This window comes from Oncorhynchus masou, chromosome 15 (genome assembly GCF_036934945.1).
Source record: "Oncorhynchus masou masou isolate Uvic2021 chromosome 15, UVic_Omas_1.1, whole genome shotgun sequence".
Taxonomy (NCBI): domain Eukaryota; kingdom Metazoa; phylum Chordata; class Actinopteri; order Salmoniformes; family Salmonidae; genus Oncorhynchus; species Oncorhynchus masou.
Genome location: NC_088226.1, coordinates 3,408,484 through 3,426,263, shown reverse-complemented (window position 1 = coordinate 3,426,263; position 17,780 = coordinate 3,408,484). Strand labels below are relative to the sequence as shown.

General features: G+C 44.2%; 1 protein-coding gene across 2 annotated transcripts in view; it reads left to right on the top strand.

The window, feature by feature from the left end:
• Positions 1–17,780, top strand: part of LOC135555348 (myosin-binding protein C, fast-type-like) — a 50,010-nt gene that overhangs the window by 26,303 nt on the left and 5,927 nt on the right. The window contains exons 5-28 of one of the 2 annotated variants that reach the window (XM_064987696.1): positions 1,790–1,804; positions 2,495–2,569; positions 2,726–2,874; positions 3,203–3,320; positions 3,560–3,608; positions 6,105–6,161; positions 6,246–6,418; positions 6,637–6,769; positions 6,954–7,078; positions 8,246–8,351; positions 8,500–8,660; positions 8,799–8,964; positions 9,281–9,387; positions 9,516–9,545; positions 9,656–9,795; positions 9,986–10,145; positions 10,423–10,527; positions 10,747–10,935; positions 11,051–11,185; positions 11,425–11,592; positions 11,841–11,929; positions 12,204–12,399; positions 16,260–16,399; positions 16,840–16,999. In XM_064987696.1, coding sequence (XP_064843768.1) covers positions 1,790–1,804; positions 2,495–2,569; positions 2,726–2,874; positions 3,203–3,320; positions 3,560–3,608; positions 6,105–6,161; positions 6,246–6,418; positions 6,637–6,769; positions 6,954–7,078; positions 8,246–8,351; positions 8,500–8,660; positions 8,799–8,964; positions 9,281–9,387; positions 9,516–9,545; positions 9,656–9,795; positions 9,986–10,145; positions 10,423–10,527; positions 10,747–10,935; positions 11,051–11,185; positions 11,425–11,592; positions 11,841–11,929; positions 12,204–12,399; positions 16,260–16,399; positions 16,840–16,999 — 2,946 coding nt within the window. The remainder of the gene's footprint in view (positions 1–1,789; positions 1,805–2,494; positions 2,570–2,725; positions 2,875–3,202; positions 3,321–3,559; positions 3,609–6,104; positions 6,162–6,245; positions 6,419–6,636; positions 6,770–6,953; positions 7,079–8,245; positions 8,352–8,499; positions 8,661–8,798; positions 8,965–9,280; positions 9,388–9,515; positions 9,546–9,655; positions 9,796–9,985; positions 10,146–10,422; positions 10,528–10,746; positions 10,936–11,050; positions 11,186–11,424; positions 11,593–11,840; positions 11,930–12,203; positions 12,400–16,259; positions 16,400–16,839; positions 17,000–17,780) is intronic. The other variant, XM_064987697.1, reaches the window with a different exon arrangement.

Sequence of the window (17,780 nt, the reverse complement as noted above, 5' to 3'; positions counted from 1 at the left end):
CACAACTCCCCCTCTGTTTGTGTGTTTGTATGCTTCCCTGCTTCCTGTCAATCACCTGGTTAACGTGCATGTCTGTCAGTCTCAGTCACGGCACGGTGTGTCGGTGACCTGAGTGTCCGTCACGGTGGACTGACAAACGGAGACTACTGAATCCTGGGATTGCTCTGGCGAAGGCCTTCATAGTCTGGCTGTAGCAGTACAGACCATTGTAGATGACAGTCAGTAATGGAAAAGATCCTGCAGGCCTATTTGATGGGTTTATGGATACTGTATCATTTATGTAGAGATCTTTAGGAATCATCTGTTGAGGAGTTAGACCCAGAGAATCAGTCTGACAGAGTTGTTGTGATATCAGCGCCGACTGATACTAATTACTAGAGATCAGCGGTGAGTTTCCCAAAAACATAAAGATCATATTGGCAAAATGGCATAAAATCATAATTTTTCTATTGCTTATGAATGGACTTAAGATGATCTTTAGTGCTTAATATGATATTCATGTTTTGGGGAAACCCCTGATCTGTTGAGATTAGACATTACATGATACAGTATCATGGTTTCGACAAAGCATCCAAGTGAAGGAATTGTATTAAACATCAAATGACCTTGACTTGAAATTGATGCAGAGTGAAAACGTAATCTAAATTACAAATGACAAAATGATATATACTGTATATATTTACTCTGGGTATATATCGTGACCTGTGTGTATGTGTGCACTTACTAAGGTAATGGTTTAATAGAAGGATAAGTTGATGATACGTTTTGCTGTTTTGTTGCGTTAGTTCAAATACTGTTCCTGCACAATACCATATCCATTATCATTGATCACTGTATTGCAAAAGATGTTGATATGAAATATCAAGGTATTATCTGTTCCTGAAGTGTTACAGTAATAATCAATTAAGTGATATTTACCTACAGTAATATTTCCCATAATACGCATTATCCCCCAAAATGATCTTACTGAAGAATTGTTATGGTTTTGATGGATGCCGGTTCTGCTGTTCCATTTGAGGTGTTTATCGCTGCACTCCCAACCTCTCACAGTTTCAAACCACAGCGACTTTCCAATGTGAGAGTGAAATGGTGTAAAGAGCTGAAGGAAAAGTGTCCCTTGGGTGCTGGTCCAGGATCAGCTTGACCTATTCACATTCTTACTGAAATGATTTAAATCACACTAGAGAACTGAGCCTGGATCTGTGCACAGGGGTCACTTGATTCCAATCAAATGAACTGAGTCCATAAAAGCAGAGAGAGGGGCATATGCGGTGTAACTCTGAGTTTATGGAGGTGCATGACCTCACTTGATTCTTGACCCTTGTTCCATTCTCTCGACAACCTTTTCACCCAATCGATTGATCAATCGATATGGCTTTTTACCTGCTTCTCTATGCTTATAAACTCTCTTTTTCCATTAGAGCTCTTGTCAGATTCAGAAGGTGAGAGAACAAATAAATTGTGTTCCGTTTGCACAGCTAATAATTCCCCTAAATTCTCAATAATAATAATAGTAATGATGAGTACAGTGTCACCAACTGGTTTGAATTTGACGAGTGAGGAAATAACTCATTAACCGTCTAGTTTTTACCTCCATTTTGAAAAGAAAGGAAATGTTCATCCAAGTTAGAGAGGGAAGAGAGAGACATTAAGTGTGTGTGAGAGAGCACCTGCAGGTCAGGTTTTCATAGCTGCTCAGTAAACGCTCATCCTTCAGATTACAGTAAAGATACTGCAGCTAATGTGTTCCCCCGCTGTGTTTCTCTCTCTCTCTTTCTCCCTGATACAGAATTGCCCGATGATGGTAAGACAAACAAATACTTAAGCTTGTATTTGTCTATCTGCTGACACAAAACAATGCAATCCTTTTTTTGAAAAGGAGGGAGCACGCAAAGGAACAGGAGCAAGCAGTCATGCTTTGATAATATCACAACATTAAAGAGCTATATTTACTTTTGTCACAGTGGGAGAAGACTAGTGGAAAAGGGATGGATAAACACGTCTTCAGATGTGTTTTTAGTTCCTTGTTCATTCCCAGGTGGGCTTTACCTTACTGCTGTTAGAGGCCCTCTTCTGGTGTTGACTAGACGCTTGGATACTGACCCTCAGTTAAATACAAGACTGATGTCATTGTCATGATTTCTCATGATCGTCCATTAGAATAATGGAGACATTTCAGGGAGTGGAAACACATGCCGCAGCACTTTTCTCTCTCTTTGAGAAAAGCTGTTGCTAAATGTGGATATAAGAAGTCTCAAGTCGCAGGGTGAACAAAGACTAGCTTTACCTCTGACCTTTGATCTTGCTGCCTAGTAGACAAAATATGAATAAATTAATGGTATTTATAAACAAAGGTTAGGTGCTTTGGTCTAATGTTTGGTTTTCTGTCTCTACTTGTCTGTTCACTGATGTTGTTGTGTCTATGATGTCTGATGAGCAGTCATCCATGACCTTATTCTAACCCCTGACCTCTATGACCTCTCCCTACTTTTAGAAACTGTCCCAGGGGGACAGTCCGAGCTGACCGGACTATTTGTAGAAAAGCCAGAGAGCACTACAGTAATCAAAGGTGAGACTCCTGCCCTCTTCCCCCTCTCTGAGACATACTGTAGCACTCTGAAGTTTGGATTGACACTCACATACAGATCATGCATAAGAACACCCTAAAAACACCATTATCCAGAGGTCAGAATTTCTGATTGCTGATGTAAATTGTGGGTGGCAGGGAAGAACGTCACCTTTGTGGCTAAAGTGGACTCATCTGACCTGCTGAGGAAGCCCAACATGAAATGGCTGAAAGGGAAGTGGCTGGACCTGGGCAGCAAGGCTGGCAAGCACGTGCAGTTTAAAGAGGCCTATGACAGGAACTCCAAGGTGTGTGTGTGTGTCACTGTTTTCACATTCTCTCAAATCTGTGTGAAAGTCTACTGTACATCTGTGTTACTCTTTTGTGTGTGTGTGTGTGTGTGTGTGTGTGTGTGTGTGTGTGTGTGTGTGTGTGTGTGTGTGTGTGTGTGTGTGTGTGTGTGTGTGTGTCACTGTTTTCACATTCTCTCAAATCTGTGTGAAAGTCTACTGTACATCTGTGTTACTCTTTTGTGTGTGTGTGTGTGTGTGTGTGTGTGTGTGTGTGTGTGTGTGTGTGTGTGTGTGCGTATATATATTGTAAGGGTGTATGTCTTCCTCTCCCTATCTCAACCAGGTCTACACATATGAGATGAGCATCATCAAAGTAGTAGAAGGAGACGCAGGTGGCTACCGTTGTGAGGTCACCTCCAAAGACAAGTGTGACAGCTGTACATTTGAAGTCACAGTGGAAGGTTGGTCCCTCCCAGGCCATCATCGTCAGCCATTTAGTCATGATTCTGTCACTTAACCTGTGGTCAGTGAGTTTGTCAGTAAGTCATTCAATATTTGATACAGAATGTTTAATGATAAAGCAGGTAGTGTATATGCGTTTCAGTGTCAGTACTCAGTCCATTATTCTTCCTGATTTTTCAACTGTCTGTCAGTTAGTCCAGTGTTCCTCTCACCGTTCCCTCCCTCTGTCATGTTTCAGCCGTACAAGAGGAGCAGCCCGCCAACATCCTGGATGCCTTCAAGCGATCGTGAGTGTGACTGTCAGGGTGGTTCCATTCAACATATCATCTGTCTTTCTCTCCCACCTCACATATGTTGGTTATTCTCTCTATCTTTGCCTCCGGGCATCTGTCCCACTCTGTGAGTATATCTTCCCCTGACTGTCTTTCTGGCTCCCATATCTGAGTTTGTAGGTGTCTTTGGTATATCTGTGTCAAGTCTCGTTGTCTGTGTGCGTTTTGGCTTCACTGTATGTCTGTCATTGTACTGTACATCTGCCTTTTCTATGTATTTATCTGTGGATTCATGTCTATTTGTGTCTCTGTGACTTACTAATGTCTCTGTGACTTACTAATGTCTCTGACTTACTAATGTGTCTCTGTCTTACTAATGTCTCTCTGTGACTTACTAATGTGTCTCTGACTTACTGGTGTGTATCTGTGACTTACTAATGTGTCTCTGTGACTTACTGGTGTGTCTGTGACTTACGGTGTGTCTCTGTGACTTACTAATGTGTCTCTGTGACTTACTGGTGTGTCTCTGTGCCTTACTGGTGTGTCTCTGTGACTCACTAATGTGTCTCTGTGACTTACTAATGTGTCTCTGTGACTTACTAATGTGTCTCTGTGACTTACTAATGTGTCTCTGTGACTTACTGGTGTGTCTCTGTGACTTACTGGTGTGTCTCTGTGACTTACTGGTGTGTCTCTGTGACTTACTAATGTGTCTCTGTGACTTACTGGTGTGTCTCTGTGACTTACTGGTGTGTCTCTGTGACTTACTGGTGTGTCTCTGTGACTTACCTGTATGTTTGTTTGTGTGTTTTTATGTTTCAGTTGTACATTGTGTCCATATGTTTCTATTTCTGTGTCTGTTCACTATGTATATCTCTGTATCTCTGTATTCGTGTGTCTTCTCTTCCCTGTCTCCAAAGACTTGTTTCAATATGTGTGCAGCAGCTCTGTCTCTCACTGTGAAGCTGTAAAAAATCCCTGTTTGTTGGCATAGTGCTGCCGCCAGTCAGTTCACTCTAGTTACTGTTTCAAATATGTTTTCTTCTCCTAATCAGACAAAAAGACAAAAAAGCAAGGGTAAGACAGGAAACACAACGTGCAAAGGACCATTTCAGATTGTGTTTTAGTTTATTTTGTGAATGTTGGTATGAAGAAAAGAGAAAGAGAATGAAAATAGATGAAAAAATAGATGCGTTACAAGTGTGAATTAAAGTGTGAACTCAAGATGCCAAAAAACCTTCAACACCCCAAAGGTTGCTGGATGGGTTAGGGTTGACCTTGCCACAGTATGTGGCGGTCTTTGTGTTCCAACTCCCACTGTCAGTAAGTATGGAGAATCCAGTCATTGCGATTCATCCGTGTGTACCCCCATCTACCTCCTCAGCGATTCTGTGTCTGGCCTTGCTGCCTCTCTGTTATAAGGCAGCCTTGTCCTAAGCTTCTTCCAGAACCTGAATCCATTGTGTGTGTTCAGAATATATTATTTGGGATTCCCTTCCGTGTGTTTCCATATTCCCACCTTTGTAATTCTTCATCTTTCCACTGTGTGTGTTCAGATGTGAAATAGCCCGTGCTTCCCCTCATGTGTTCTTTGTCACATGAAGCTATTTCTGGTACTGTACGTCTGGCCCATTGACAAGGCCTCAAGCGGAACTAGTGTATATTTCCCATGGATTACATACATTAGAGATGCAATCATGAGGTGTCATATGTGTGGATCTTTATGTGAGTGTAAGAAAAGCTCTGTGTGGGTGTGTATCAGCAGTACCTGTGCGTGTACATTTACACAGTATTTACCCTGTATATATGTGTCAATGTACAGCCTTGTACAAGTACAGTGTATCTGTGTTTGGGTTACATACAGTAACAAATAGAGGTCAATACTGAATGTTCGTGTGTGTGTGTGTGTGTGTGTGTGTGTACACTAGTATGCTGTTTTTTATGTCCCATTGAATTTAGGTGGGCAAAGTGTCAGTATGCGCCTTATGCTATGCTCTATATGCTCACTCATTACCATCCTGTTTTGTGTTATCAGAGGCATAAAAGGCGCCAAAAAAGGGTAAGACATGGTTACAGACACTGTGCAATACTGTGTAACCACAGTGTACTGTCTGTATATTTGTGTGTACAGTATATGGGAATTCCGACCTGTTATAACATTTATATCAATACTGTATCGTTGACGTCAGGGAAAGTGAATGTGGGTGTGGATGTTTTTGTGTGTGTGTGTGTGTTCGTCTTAGCAGGGTACAGTGTAGTACCATCTACTGTATGTCCAGTACCATTCGTTCACTTCCATATTTTTTGTAAACTAACAATGATTCACTACTATAGCATTGAAATAGCACAGCTATTCATTGTTGATTTATCTTATGTAAAACCTCAATAGACAACAAGTATATTTGTATGTACTGTATACTGTATGTTATGTTTGAAATGACCGACTCCTCTAACCTGACCTAACACTGTAGGAAACCTAATTCTCCCACTCGTAACCTTTCTTGTCCCCAGGGGAGATGCAGGAGAGGATGCAGGTGACCTGGACTTCAGTGCCCTCCTCAAAAAAAGGTAGGAGTGGAGTTAACTCCATTATGAGCAATCACACATACTCTCACACACACACAATCAATCTCCTCTCCCCCTCTCTTTCAGGGAAAAAAAGGCGAGGGACGAGCCCAAAGAGGATGTGGATGTGTGGGAGATCCTGAAGGATGCTAAGCCATGTGACTATGAGAAGATTGCCTTTGACTATGGCATCACAGACCTCAGGGGCCTGCTCAAGAGACTGAAGAAGATGAAGAAGGTGGAACCCAAGAAGAGTGACGGTGAGGGGAGAGAAAGGGGGGGGGATACTGGAGGAGGAAGTAGGCAAGCTGTGGGCATTTCTACGAGAGTGTTTGGGACAGGGAATGTTTTATTGTAGGGAATGCCTGAGGGGCTCTGAAAGGGAGGTAGTCTGGTGTAGTGTTGCTTGAGTTATTCTGGTTGTTGTGTCTGGTGTGTAAAGGCTGGAGACATAACAGTGGTTCTTTCCCTCCCTCAGCCTTCCTGAAGAAGCTAGAGCAATGTTACTCTGTGGACAAGGGCAAGAGGACCCAGATGCATGTTGAGCTCCATGACCCCAACGTTCAGGTCAAATGGCTGAAGAACGGAGTGGAGATCAAACCCTCTGCCAAGTGAGACTGGCTGATTTGTGTGTGTGTTTGTGTGTGTGTTTGTCAGTATATTTGACTATATGAGAGTGTGAGTCATTCATTTGTCGATGAGTTGAGTGAGCGACACTCGGTCACTCGTGTCTTTGTCTGTCCTCTCTGTTTTCTGCCAGTGTCTCTTTCTGCCCCTGTCTGTCTGTCATGTCAGGTATGTATTTGAGTGCGTGGGCAACAAACGGACACTCACCATCAACAAGAGCAACCTGTCTGACGATGCAGCCTATGAGTGTGTGGTGGGAGAGGAGAAGAGCTTCACTGAAGTCTTTGTCAAAGGTAAACACTGCATCTTTACATAGGGTGTTTGAGGGGAGGGAGTTGTTCCCTGCTTAGTTCAGTGTCTGAGTGTGTAGTGTCTGTCAACATTTACTGTGTATGCAGTACATGTCTCAATGTTTATATGTATGTGTGTATTAATGTCTATGAACAGTAAGTTTGCACAACGTTGTCGTCTTATATTTGTTGTCCTGTTTGTAGCGTGTCTTATGCGTGTTCTGTGTGTCTCGTTGATTTTGGGTAGAGGGGCAAAGATGCATTTGCTCCTCAATCATCACGTGCTTTGCTCTCTCTCTGTGCCCATTCATTTCATCCTGTTTTTCTCAGACCGTACAGCAACGGGTAAACTTTCCCCACACAGACGCCCTTCCAGGGCGACAACCACAGTATGTTGTTGTGTGTATTTACACGTCCCTACTGCTTCTGTCAGTGTTTATATCAATGCCGTACGTGTTGATGTGTCTAATGTGAGAGAAGGTGTACGTGTGTTTAGCGGATGGAAGCTAGCTTAGCATTGATCACACAGTTCAGTCACCTTCTGGAGACCTGAAGTACTGCCCCCCCTCCTTCGGAGTACATTGATGTGTTGTTGTTGTGAGCATGGTACTGTATGGGAGCCCGCGGCGGAGGGTTCATGTTACAGTGGTGCCGTGACTCAGACATCAACTCTGGTATCTATCATCTGCTGAGGTTGCTGAGGAAAAGGAGGTCAGAGGGAGGTGGATGTAGAGGACGGCAGCTAATGGATGTTAGCTTAGCATCACGCATTCACACAGTGATGATGATGTCACCTTCCCAGAGACCTGAGGTACAGCCTCCCCCGTACCACAACAGCTCAGTTCTCTGTTTCTATAGCAGTATTAACGGAGACTATGGAGGACATTGTGTTGTTGTGAAACATGGTATCGAATCCTGGTGCGGACTGGTACATGTTAGGTGTTCGTGTCTTTGTGTCTTTGTGTTAACACATTATACAGTGCTGTGCCATGAAATCTTCAGCTTCATCATTCTTCCACTTCTTCCTCCTTATTCTTCTGCTTACTTTGGTGTTGAGTGATAAAGTCTTTGTTGATGAATGTTCCTGTAAGTGTAGTTGTGTGTGTGTAACTTCCCCATGGTGTTTGTATGAGGTGAATGAGTTGTGTTGATGGCTGTGTCTATCCACAGAGCCCCCGGTCACCATCACCAAGCTGCTGGACGATGTGCATGTAGTGGTGGGAGAGAAGGTGGAGTTTGAGTGTGAGGTCTCAGAGGAAGGAGCCAACGTCAAATGGTGAGGGACTCATACTAATACCCTTTTTAATCAAATGACTAAGTAACTAAATCAATCAATCTCTGTTACAGCTGTGGCATTTGTGTGTATATGTGACTCCGCTGTTAAACGTTATTTCTATGTCTGTGTGTGTCTCACCCGTGCTCAGGATGAAAGATGGAGTTGAGCTGACCAAGGATGGGAAGTACAGGATAAAGAAGGATGGGAAGAAACACACTCTGGTCATCAATGAAGCAACCATAGAGGACATCGGAATGTACTATGTTTACACTAACGGGGGAGAATCCAAAGGAGAACTGGAAGTGGAAGGTACCACTTCCGGATATCATACAGTACACTAAATAAGGAAATGTTTGATTAACTTCATTTTTGGAAGAGTCTGAAATGCTGTCTCTTTCTGTTTTCTCTTTCTCTCTCCTTCCCTTCATCTCTGCCCCTGGTGCTCAGCCAAGGAGCTGGAGGTTCTGCAGAGTATAGCTGACCTGTCGGTGAAGGCGTGTGAACAGGCCATGTTCAAGTGTGAGGTGTCTGATGAGAAGGTGGTGGGCAAGTGGTTCAAGGACGGTGTAGAGGTCAAACCCGGAAACCGCATCAAGATGTCACACATCGGAAGGTATGGCATCACATTGCTGGGGGGGGGTCCTTATTGAGTTGCAGTAACTTCAGACAGGCCTGAACATCCTCAAATTCTCCTTCTCCATGGGATCTTGTCAGTACAGTACATATTCTCACTAGCTAGACCCACCTATGGCAGGTGTTTTTTGCCATGGTAACACTGGTCATGCAGGGAAGGAGCTTTCCCATGCGTCTTTTTACTTGATATTGCATAATGAAGCATGTTGCCAGGGTAACTGTGCTTTGCATAATTGTGGGTCACTGCAAGTGTCTGTTGTCTCCTTGGTAACGTTGGGTTGCCTTTGGTTCTCCAGGATCCACAAGCTGACGATTGATGATGTGAAGCCGCAGGACGAAGGAAACTACACCTTTGTCCCTGAAGGATACGCACTCTCCCTCTCCGCTAAACTCAACTTCATTGGTGAGTAAGAGAGTGAGTGAGAGAGAGCAAGAAAGAGAGAGAGACTCCTCTAAGTTTTACTGAGTACAATGAAGCAGAGCCTGCATTTTAAACAATACTGATTCATGTGTTTTCCCTGTTAATCTCAGAAATCAAGATTGAATATGTTCCACGCCAAGGTAGGTGTGGCTATTGTCACCTATAATCCGTTGGCATTACCTATTTATTACAGTGTATTTAATACTGTGATAATCACCCAGGACCCCCTGTCCCTCTCCGCTCCTCACAGACCCTCCCAAAATCCACCTGGACACCAGTAGCACGGGCAGCAAGAACACCATTGTTGTGGTGGCTGGCAACAAGCTCCGCCTTGATGTGGAGATCACAGGAGAGCCTGTCCCCACTGTGTGCTGGATGAAAGGAGACACTGTGAGGATCTAGTCTCTGTTACATCCTCCTCACACACACATCAAACCCCTGCCCCAGCATGCCTCTCTAAGGAAGGCAGGGTGTCACTCACATTAACCAACCATTAGGCCATCCAGGTTACACCCAGTAGCTGAATCACCAGACAGTGTCAGTCCAGTTGTCTAAGTGCCCTCCCTGTTCCTGTCTCTAGGTGATATCGGAGGCGGAGGGCAGAGTGAGGGTGGAAACCAGGACCACTCTGAGCAGCTTTGTCATTGAGGGGGCGGAGAGGCCAGACGAAGGCCAGTACTCCATCATAGTGACCAACCCAGCCGGAGAGGACAGGGCTGAGCTCAATGTCAAGATTGTTGGTCAGTGGTACTCTCTGTTTCCTTCTCTCTCTCTCCTCTCTCTTTCCAGTCTTCTACTCTCTCTCTCTACACTCCTCTCCTCTTTCCCCCACATCTCCCTGCACTCTCCCTTTTCTCTCTCTGTGTCTTGTTCTCCCCTCTTATGCAATATATATGTAAACAGATATGTAAAAACAATTCACTAAGAGAGATTCAATAGTAGGTGTGAAATAAAGTTAGAACCCATTCTGAGCTGGTAAGAACACCTCTGTCCTGACTGTTCCCCTGTCCACTCCAGATGTGCCTAACCCTCCAGAGAACGTCAGATGTATGGGAGTTGGCGAGGACACAGCCACCATTACATGGGATCCCCCGAAATTTGACGGGGGAGCGCCCATCAAAGGTGCACCTTTCCTATTTTTACATCTATCTGTTGAGCTATCAGACTCTCTTTCCTCTGGGTTAACAGGCATCTGTTAACCTCTCTCATTACATTGGTAAGATCTAATGATGTCTCTCTGTGAAGATGTCTCTCTGTGAAGATGTCTCTCTGTGATGATGTCACTGTGATAATGTCGGTCTGTAATGATGTAATGTCACTATGTGATGACGTCACTCGCAGGCTACCTGATGGAGAGGAAGAAGCAGGGTTCCTCCAGGTGGACCAAGCTGAACTTTGAGGTGTTTGAGTCAACCACGTACGAGGCTAAGAAGATGATTGAGGGTGTTTTTTATGAGATGAGAGTGTTTGCTGTCAACGGGATCGGGATCTCCCAGCCCAGCGGCAACTCAAAGCCCTTCATGCCCATAGGTGGGTAGACACTTATTACTAGAGCAGTGGAGATGAGCCTTTCAATCTCCTGATACTCTACTTACCAGCTTACCTCGGTCTTCCTCTCCTCTTAACTATTCTCTCTCTCTCTCAGCCCCTACCAGTGAGCCCACTCGTCTGACGGTGGAGGATGTGACAGACAGCACCTGTGCCCTGAAGTGGCGTCCTCCAGAGAGGGTTGGAGCAGGGGGCGTTGACGGGTACATAATCGAGTGGTGCAAAGAAGGAGGTGAAGGAGGATTTGGGGATTGTTCAATAACATTATTATTCCTTCTAATTCACTAATCTCCAAAACAGACAACACAGTTTTTAACTAATAACACACAAAGGTGTTATTATTGCTTTAAACATTCATAGAATTCCTATATAGAATTCCTATATAGAATTCCTATAAAACCCTACAGATGAACCATCTCATTTCCAATTGGATGACAATGAATACTCTTCTGCTATTGGTCCATCCCTCAGAGGATAACTGGGTGGAAGCCAATAAGGAGCCAGTGGACAAGAACACGTACCGTGTGAAGGGGCTGCCAACAGGAGAGAAGCTCTTGTTCAGAGTGGTGGCTATGAACATCGCTGGACGCAGCCCCCCCTGCACCATGAAACAGTCTGTCACCATCAGAGAGATCATGGGTCAGACTCACACGCATGCATGGACGCACACACACACACACACACACACACACACACACACACACACACACACACACACACACACACACACACACACACACACACACACACACACACACACACACACACACACACACACACACACACACACACACACACTCATTAGACCTCTGACACACACATGGAATACACAGCCACTTCCATTACTTCTGTGTTGACATTCCTCTCTGTCTCCCTCCATGTCTCAGAGTACCCAAAGATCCGCCTGCCTCGCCAGCTAAGAACCAAGTTCATCAGGAAAGTGGGCGAGAAGATCAACCTGGTCATCCCCTTCCAGGTCTGAGAACACCTAGCACCACACAGTAGTAATCTTCCCCAGGCTAGAGGTAGGGCTGACTTCATGATATCTGGGTCTCAGTGTGTGAAAAGAAGAGCAAACATTGTCCTGTAATGCAAAAACAAACCAATCAGAAAATGGGATATTCTTGCCAGTCTACACCTTTCTCACTTTAGGGTGTTCCTCCTGCACTTCTCCTGTAGCAGCATCTCACTCTTTAATTCAGTAATTGTAATTTTCCTTCACTGACCATATCACCCCTCTGTTTCCCCAGGGGAAGCCTCGCCCCGTGGTCAACTGGCTGAAAGATGGTGAGCCCCTGGAGAATAAGTCGGTGGGCATCCGCACCAGTGACTTTGACACCATCCTGTTCATCCGCTCGGCAGAAAGGGACCACTCTGGGACGTACACCCTGTCTGTCCAGATAGACAACATGCAGGACAAGGCTGACATACACATCCAGATCGTAGGTCAGTCACTGGCACCAACATCATTAGGGGCTCTGGTCAAAAGTAGGGCACTATATAGGCAATAGCGTTTCCATTTGGGATGGGGGCCATATGTACAGTGGCAAGAAAACGTATGTGAACCCTTCGGATGTATCTGGATTTCTGCATCAGTTGGTCATACAATTAGATCTGATCTTCATCCAAGTCACAACAATAGACAAACACAGTCTGCTTTAACTAATAACACACAAAGTATTGTATTTTTCTTGTCTATATTGAGTAGATCATTTAAACATTCACAGTGTAGGTTGGAAAAGGTATGTGAACCCCTAGGCAAATGACTTCTCTAAAAGCTAATTGGAGTCAGGAGTCAGCTAACCTGGAATACAATCATTGAGATGAGATTGGAGATGTTGGTAAGAGCTGGCCTGCCCTATAAAAAACATTCACAAAATTTGAGTTTGCTATTCACAAGAAGCATTGCCTGATGTGAACCATGCCTTGAACAAAAGAGATCTCAGAAGACCCAAGATTAAGAATTGGTGACTTGCATAAAGCTGGAAAGGGTTGCAAAAGTATCTCTAAAAGCCTTGATGTTCATCAGTCCACAGTAAGACAAATTGCCTATAAATGGAGAAAGTTCATCACTGTTGCTACTCTCCCTAGGAGTGGCCGTCCTGCAAAGATAACTGCAAGAGCACAGCGCAGAATGCTCATTGAGTTAAGAAGAATCCTAGAGTGTCAGCTAAAGACTTACAGAAATCTCTGGAACATGCTAACATCTCTGTTGACGAGTCTACGATATGTAAAACACTGTTCATGGGAGGACACCACAGAAGAAGCCACTGCTGTCCAAAAAAAACATTGCTGCACGTCTGAAGTTCGCAAAAGAGCATCTGGATGTTCCACAGCGCTACTGGCAAAATATTCTGGGGACAGATGAAACTACAGTTGAGTTGTTTGGAAGGAACACACAACACTATGTGTAGAGAAAAAAGGCACAGCACACTAACATCAAAACCTCATCCCAACTGTAAACTATGGTGAAGGGAGCATCATGGTTTGGAGCTGCTTTGCTGCCTCAGGGCCTAGACAGCTTGCTATCATCGACGGAAAAATGAATTCCCAAGTTTACCAAGACATTTTGCAGGAGAATGTAAGGCTATCTATCCGCCAATTGAAGCTCAACAGAAGTTGGGGGATGCCACAGGACAACGACCCAAAACACAGAAGTAAATACGTCTTCTGGAGTGGCCCAGTCAGAGTCCTGACCTCAACCCGATTGAGATGCTGTGGCATGACCTCAAGAGTGCGGTTCACACCAGGCATCCCAAGAATATTGCTGAACTGAAACAGTTTTGTAAAGAGGAATGGTCCAAAATTCCAACTACAACTACAGAAAACGTTTGGTTGAGGTTATTGCTGCCATAGGAGGGTCAACCAGTTATTAAATCCAAGGGTTCACATACTTTTCCCACCCTGCACTGTGAATGTTTATACGGTGTGAATGTTTACACAGTGTGTCAATAAAGACATGAAAACGTATAATTGTTTGTGTGTTATTAGTTTAAGCAGACTGTTTGTGTGTTGTTGTGACTTAGATGAAAATCAGATCAAATTGTATGACCAGTTTAAGCAGAAGTCCAGGTAATTCCAAAGGGTTCACCTCCTTTCCTTGCCACTGTAACTGTATGTCCCCACTCACCCTTCAGTCACCATACCTAGTATGTTTTACTACTTATTACAGTCAAATATGGAGCCACCATGTATGTCCCCACTCACACTTCAGTCACCATACCTAGTATGTTTTACTACTTATTACAGTCAAATATGGAGCCACCATGTATGTCCCCACTCACCCTTCAGTCACCATACCTAGTATGTTTTACTACTTATTACAGTCAAATATGGAGCCACCATGTATGTCCCCACTCACCCTTCAGTCACCATACCTAGTATGTTTTACTACTTATTACAGTCAAATATGGAGCCACCATGTATGTCCCCACTCACCCTTCAGTCACCATACCTAGTATGTTTTACTACTTATTACAGTCAAATATGGAGCCACCATGTATGTCCCCACTCACCCTTCAGTCACCATACCTAGTATGTTTTACTACTTATTACAGTCAAATATGGAGCCACCATGTATGTCCCCACTCACCCTTCAGTCACCATACCTAGTATGTTTTACTACTTATTACAGTCAAATATGGAGCCACCATGTATGTCCCCACTCACCCTTCAGTCACCATACCTAGTATGTTTTACTACTTATTACAGTCAAATATGGAGCCACCATGTATGTCCCCACTCACCCTTCAGTCACCATACCTAGTATGTTTTAGTCACCATACTTATGTTTTACTACTTATTACAGTCAAATATGGAGCCACCATGTATGTCCCCACTCACCCTTCAGTCAAATATATGTTTTACTACTTATTACAGTCAAATATGAGCCACCATGTATGTCCCCACTCACCCTTCAGTCACCATACCTAGTATGTTTTACTACTTATTACAGTCAAATATGGAGCCACCATGTATGTCCCCACTCACCCTTCAGTCACCATACCTAGTATGTTTTACTACTTATTACAGTCAAATATGGAGCCACCATGTATGTCCCCACTCAGTCACCATTCAGTCACCATACCTAGTATGTTTTACTACTTATTACAGTCAAATATGGAGCCACCATGTATGTCCCCACTCACCCTTCAGTCACCATACCTAGTATGTTTTACTACTTATTACAGTCAAATATGGAGCCACCATGTATGTCCCCACTCACCCTTCAGTCACCATACCTAGTATGTTTTACTACTTATTACAGTCAAATATGGAGCCACCATGTATGTCCCCACTCACCCTTCAGTCACCATACCTAGTATGTTTTACTACTTATTACAGTCAAATATGGAGCCACCATGTATGTCCCCACTCACCCTTCAGTCACCATACCTAGTATGTTTTACTACTTATCACCATACAGTATGTTTTACAAATATGGAGCCACCATGTATGTCCCCACTCACCCTTCAGTCACCATACCTAGTATGTTTTACTACTTATTACAGTCAAATATGGAGCCACCATGTATGTCCCCACTCACCCTTCAGTCACCATACCTAGTATGTTTTACTACTTATTACAGTCAAATATGGAGCCACCATGTATGTCCCCACTCACCCTTCAGTCACCATACCTAGTATGTTTTACTACTTATTACAGTCAAATATGGAGCCACCATGTATGTCCCCACTCACCCTTCAGTCACCATACCTAGTATGTTTTACTACTTATTACAGTCAAATATTGAGCCACCATGATGCAATGACTTAAATCTAGGATGACACCCCAGAGTTTAATGTGATGATAATTCCTCATTTAATCCTCGGAGGGAATCATCAAAGAGGCTGATTCCAGTCTTCCTCTCCTCTCCTCTTAATCCTTCCCTCCTGCCCTGACTGCCACCGTACCACCGCTTGGCTCCCTCCCTCCCCTCTTTCCCTCCTTCCTGCTCCCTTTAGCACCCGTGTGAGGGTCAGGGTGCTGTATGGCTGGGTGGGTGGATTATGCAGTGGGGTTCCATTGGCATTATTGGTGTGTAGACTGGGATTAGGGTGGGATTAGGGGCCTTTGTCTCCTTTCCCCTGCTGGGAGGTGAGCTAATGAGAGGGCCCAGCCTCCTCAGATCAGCCCCCACACACATTTAGTTACAGCAGCAGCAGCACGGCAGAGACCAGGATTAATGACAAACATACTGGAGTACTGACGTACATGAGACACACTCCACATGCTCCATTTTCGCTGTCTGTTAAAAGAGATCTCTTTCTCACTGACACACAATGTACTCTCCCCCCCCCTCACAGACAAGCCAGGTCCTCCTATAAATGTGATGGTAACAGATGTGTGGGGCTTCAATGCTGCTCTGGAGTGGAAGCCCCCCAAAGACACAGGCAACACTGATATCATCGGCTACACCATCCAGAAGGCTGACAAGAAGACCCAGGTCTCCAACTCCCTCCTCATCTCTCTATAGCTCTCTCTTTCTTTACTGTGTATCCACCTCACCTCTCCTTCTCTGCCTTCTCTACCCTCGTCCTCTGTTCTCAAACATCTGCCTCTATATATCCACCTCACCTCTCCTTCTCTGCCCTCTCTACCCTCGTCCTCTGTTCTCAAACATCTGCCTCTATATATCCACTTCACCTCTCCTTCTCTGCCTGTTCTCAAACATCTGCCTCTATATATCCACTCCCGTCCTCTGTTCTCAAACATCTGCCTCTATATATCCACTTCACCTCTCCTTCTCTGCCCTCTCTACCCCCGTCCTCTGTTCTCAAACATCTGCCTCTATATATCCACATATCATCCCCTTTTTTTCAACCTCTAGTTCTCTGTAAACATATTTCTCTCTCTCCCTCTCCCTCTCCTCCTCTCTCTGGTCAGGGTTGGTTCACAGTGTATGAGCACAACCGCCGGCCCAGCTGCACAGCGTCTGACCTGGTCATGGGGAACGAGTACTCCTTCCGTGTGTTCAGTGAGAACATCTGTGGCTTGAGCGACGAGGTGGCCTTCAGCAAGAACACTGCCATCATAGGCAAAACAGGTAACACACTACAATACTACACCATACTATAACCCCCTGCACGCTCACGCAAACACGCACACACCATCGCTGTGCAAATGTAGCCTGTCATTACAGCCATAAACACTGATGCACTTTCAAAAGGCAAGATCGAGAAATAAACAGAGTTTTACACCAGCATTTTGAGATTAAAGTCATTCATAGCTATTAGCAGCCAATATCAACTTGGGATATCATGTCACTTCTCTGGAGTCCAGGGCAAGCCGGGTCATATGGTCTACCTGTATGTATCGGAGGATGGAAACCATGGTTAGGGTAAGCACTAGCCTACAGTATGTCAATCTACTATCCCCCATAGTACAAAAGTTGACCTATTGTATTGGTCAACTTGGTCTTCTGTGTGAGAAAGAAATCTTCCAAACTTAGTCTGGGACAGTTTTAGGATGTGATAGATCCCAAATTATACAACCACTCGCATCAACAAAAACTTTTAAAGGCATTGAGGCTGATGCAACAGATCAGAACGTTTCTCTTAAAATGTTGATAAACTATTAGGCTATTTCTTCATATTATAAGCGAAGCAATGTGCACACGACAGTGCGAATGTTCCAAAATGCAATCAATTAGTGGGAAAACACCATTCTAAAAAGTAACCACAAATGAGATTATGCATGTAATGCTTTTTTATAGAGATGCATTTTTATGGTGAAAATTATCTTCCCCAAATTTGAAACTCACACGCCGCCTATGTATGCAAGTTAGGCTCAACACCGGTTGTAAAGCGGATTAATGTGCTTTATTT